This window comes from Nansenia antarctica (assembly GCF_963989245.1).
Source record: "Nansenia antarctica genome assembly, chromosome: 1".
NCBI classification, from domain to species: domain Eukaryota; kingdom Metazoa; phylum Chordata; class Actinopteri; order Argentiniformes; family Microstomatidae; genus Nansenia; species Nansenia antarctica.
Window position 1 is genome coordinate 110,296,485 of NC_137674.1, and position 4,083 is coordinate 110,300,567.

At 49.0% G+C, this 4,083-nt stretch overlaps 1 protein-coding gene across 1 annotated transcript in view; it reads right to left on the reverse strand.

Moving 5' to 3' along the window:
* Positions 1-3,834: 3,834 nt before the first annotated feature.
* Positions 3,835-4,083, reverse strand: part of LOC308175241 (adenylosuccinate synthetase isozyme 2-like) — a 24,349-nt gene continuing 24,100 nt past the window's right edge. Inside the window, 1 exon segment of the mRNA XM_080550211.1 lies at positions 3,835-3,940. Within this exon segment, the coding sequence (XP_080406337.1) occupies positions 3,888-3,940 (53 nt within the window). The 3' untranslated portion in view covers positions 3,835-3,887.

A 4,083-nucleotide genomic window follows, 5' to 3' on the forward strand; every position in this document is an offset into this window, starting at 1 on the left:
TGTACTTCTATCTGAATGTTCTAGAACATCTCTAACACAGAACGTACTTCTATCTGAATGTTCTAGAACACCTTGAACACAGAATGTACTTCTATCTGAATGTTCTAGAACATCTGAACACAGACTGTACTTCTATCTGAATGTTCTAGAACACCTTGAACACAGACTGTACTTCTGTCTGAATGTTCTAGAACACCTTGAACACAGACTGTACTTCTATCTGAATGTTCTAGAACATCTCTAACACAGAATGTACTTCTATCTGCATGTTCTAGAACATCTTGAACACAGACTGTACTTCTATCTGAATGTTCTAGAACACCTTGAACACAGAATGTACTTCTATCTGAATGTTCTAGAACATCTGAACACAGACCACCGGGTTTAGTAAAAGTGGCTTAAAACACATTCAATAGTCTTGAACAGGGAGGCCAAGGCACCTGGTTTAGTAAACATGACGGGAGGGAGTCTAGTCCGCTGTTTCCAGGCCAACAGTTCACAACAGTGGGTTGTAACTACGGTTACAGCTGCTTGTTGACACCACCAGAGGGATGACTATTGGCTGTTCGCTACACTGTGTAGATGACATCCAACCATCCCTGACAGGCCATTGGCTGATCGGACATAGACACAAGCCTGATTCGTTATCGTGGGAAAACCAGGAGCAGCAGTGTTTAAAGACATCCCTTTAGTTTCCTGTTTACCATTGTGACTACTTCCTGTTCTACCGGCTGTGATGAGATTTAGATTTAGATCCGACTTGTGAACTGGTTGATTCTGAGACTGAGAGAGGGACACAAGGGTGTCCTCCTAGCAGGGGAGGCTGGCGGAGGTAGAAATCAGAGGACGGGGCTCATTGTAGCACCTGGAATGGTATCAAACACACACACTGATACCACTCCTCGTTCCAGGCATTACAATGAGCTCAACCTCCTGATGTCTACCTCCGACAGCCTCCTCCCCTGCCTTTTAGACACACCCAATTCAGGAAATGTCTTGAGGTCCCTGTTTTCCTAAGAGCGTACATGGTTTCCCTACAGAGCTGTAGCTAGCGAACAGAAAAGGCTGTTCTGGAAGTCCAGTTTTTCTCCAGTCTGCCTTACACATTGGTCTCTGGCGTACAAGGTCATTCTTTGGCTGTGAAGGATACATGGACCATCTTAGAGTAACATCCCCATCGTGCCTCTTCCATTCCACCATCTTCACGTTGCATGTAAATGGAGACATTCACAAATGCATGAATACATACTATTGAAAAAAAACAAAACAAATAGGCAACAGACTAAACATCTGTTTTAAAAAACACAGGCGTACTCCTGATAAGTGCACTTTCGGATAAGCGCACACCACACACTCTGTTTAAGTGCAACACAGATAGATAAACCAGTCCCAATTTAAAATATATTTAATCATCTGGAACACTGCATGCTCTTGTTTTTTCTTTCTCATGCACACAGAACCATAACTCTCTTCCAACTGCCAAATAATTCCAGAACACTCACCACCTAGAGTGCCAAGTGTTTGTTTAAATGTAGGATCTACCTAGCAACAATGCTTTGATTGGCCACAAAATTGAAGCATCATAAACGTATACATTTTCTTTTTTGGTGAATATAAAGTCATGCTTGGCACTCTCTAAATGTCTCTAAAACGTCGACAGTTTGGCCGACTCTCTATTCACCCATTCGGCGCTAAACGAGTTAAGGGAAAAAAGCCGTTTCAGTGACAAGACAGCTTTGATCCCTACATTCCAGTCCCAAGGCCTTTGCGTTTTATCAGGAGTGGAGTATTATGATTACACTGTTACTATCTACCAGAATCTGAACCCAAGAAGAGACTCGGGGTCAGAGGTCATATATGAGAGGGCTCACACGATCCACTGGTCAGAGTCAGCCGATAAAACCATCCATAGTTTAATATGCTACATATGCAGCTACACAGATAGAAGCTTTTTCAGAAGTAGAATCAGGACAGAACCAAAGCATACCGAAGTTCCTCAAACCCAATAAAATATATATAGAAATAAAAATATATACACTGTTGTGACTGTTTGTGGATGACCTGAGACTAGAGGTTTAGCATCTCTGTTAGCATCGGCGTTCAGATGTTAGCATGGTAACGTAACATAGCAGTGTTGACATACAGGACTGTACATTCTATCGTCATGTGAAGTTCTGGCGGAAATTACTCGATCGATACGTCCGTCGATCGTGATTAATCATTGATTTGATGCTCTGTAACATATTTCGCAGTTGTTTTTTAGAAATGCTTTCTAAAGGAAACTATATCAAATACTTGATGCTTTTTTGCCCAAAAGGTACCATCTACAAATATGACTGGGAAATCAATTTGCCAGCAGCGTTGATTTTTGATTTTTTGTAACACTGATCCATCCCTTAAATGGCACCTGAATGAGAGTCCTGATTGGCTGGATCAAGGCGATGGACGTGTGGATTCAAGCCCATAACAGCGACAGGTTAAAAACTGAAACATTGTTCATCACATTTCAAATAGAATAATGACACCTTGCTGCACAAGAAGAAGACAAATCATACTGCACTTCTGAGCTATCCTAGAACGCCCCCCTAACCCTAACCCTAACCCCTGACCCCTGACCCCACCCCCCCTAACCCTAACCCCTGACCCCACCCCCGCTAACCCTAACCCCGCCCTAACCCTAACCTCCCCCTAACCCTAACCCCTGACCCCACCCTCCCTAACCCTAACCTCCCCCTAACCCCCCCTAACCCTAACCCCCCCTAACCCTAACCTTCCCCTAACCCCCCCTAACCCTAACCTCCCCCTAACCCCCCCTAACCCTAACCCCCCCTAACCCTAACCTTCCCCTAACCCCCCCTAACCCTAACCTCCCCCTAACCCCCCCTAACCCTAACCCCCCCTAACCCTAACCTTCCCCTAACCCCCCCTAACCCTAACCTCCCCCTAACCTCCCCCTAACCCTAACCTCCCCCTAGCCCTGTACTTCTGAGCTGAGCTATCCTATCCTATAACAGCACCTCCACCTCCTCCTCCTCCGCCCTCCCCCTCCCCCTCCCCCTCCTCCTCCCTCCCCCTCCCCCTCCCTCCCCCTCCCCCTCCTCCTCCTCCCTCCCCCTCCCCCTCCTCCTCCCTCCCCCTCCCCCTCCCCCTCCCTCCCCCACCAGGCTCCTCCATGCAGGGCTGTTGACCCCCCGTGACCCGTACAAGGCAAACAGAAACAGTGAAACTGTAAAGAAACTGGCACGTGTGTGTTCAGCACAGCAACAACACAGGCAGGAACCAACCAAGCACATGTATGTGAAGCGTGTTACACAAGTCCCACTGCAGTACTGGACACGTGAGAGGGGTCATACATGACTGTTGTTGACATGGGGACGGGGGGGGGGGGGGCGGGGGGTATGTATGGCACACAGGACACAGGGTTCAACAAGGATAGAGGAGGGGGGGGGTGGAATGGGGTTGGGGCTGGGTGGTGTGTGTGTGTGTGTGTGTGGGGGGGGGGGGGTAGTGTCCACAAGGCTGGGAGGTGGTGGGGTCGTCCATGAAGGTAGGGGGTGCCACTGGATGGGGTGGCGGAGGATTTTGGTGGGGGGTGAAGGGGGCGGTGGACAGAGGGCCTTCTTAGCAGTGACACACGTACACTCAAACTGCAGCTGTAGGGGGTCTTGTTTTTTTTTTGGGGGGGGGGGTCTTGGGTTTGGGGGTCTTGGTTTGGGGGGGGTCTTGGTTTGGGGGGGGTCTTGGTTTGGGGGGGTCTTGGGTTTGGGGGGGGGTCTTGGCTTGAGGGGGTCTTGGCTTGGGGGGTCTTGGTTTGGGGGGGGTCTTGGCTTGGGGGGGGGGGTCTTGGCTTGGGGGGTCTTGGTTTGGGGGGGGGGTCTCTGGTGAGTTTAGAAGAGCTGGATCATGGACTCCCGGGACTTGCCCACACCGATCCACTTCACTGTAGGGAGACAGAGGAGGCGGAGTCAGAGAGAACAGCCTGACCAATCACACGTCATCTACGGTCTTCATCTACGCAGCCATGAACATGGTTAGCCAGGCTAATGCTAACTGGATTCTTAGCTGTGCTAATGGCAAGGCAAG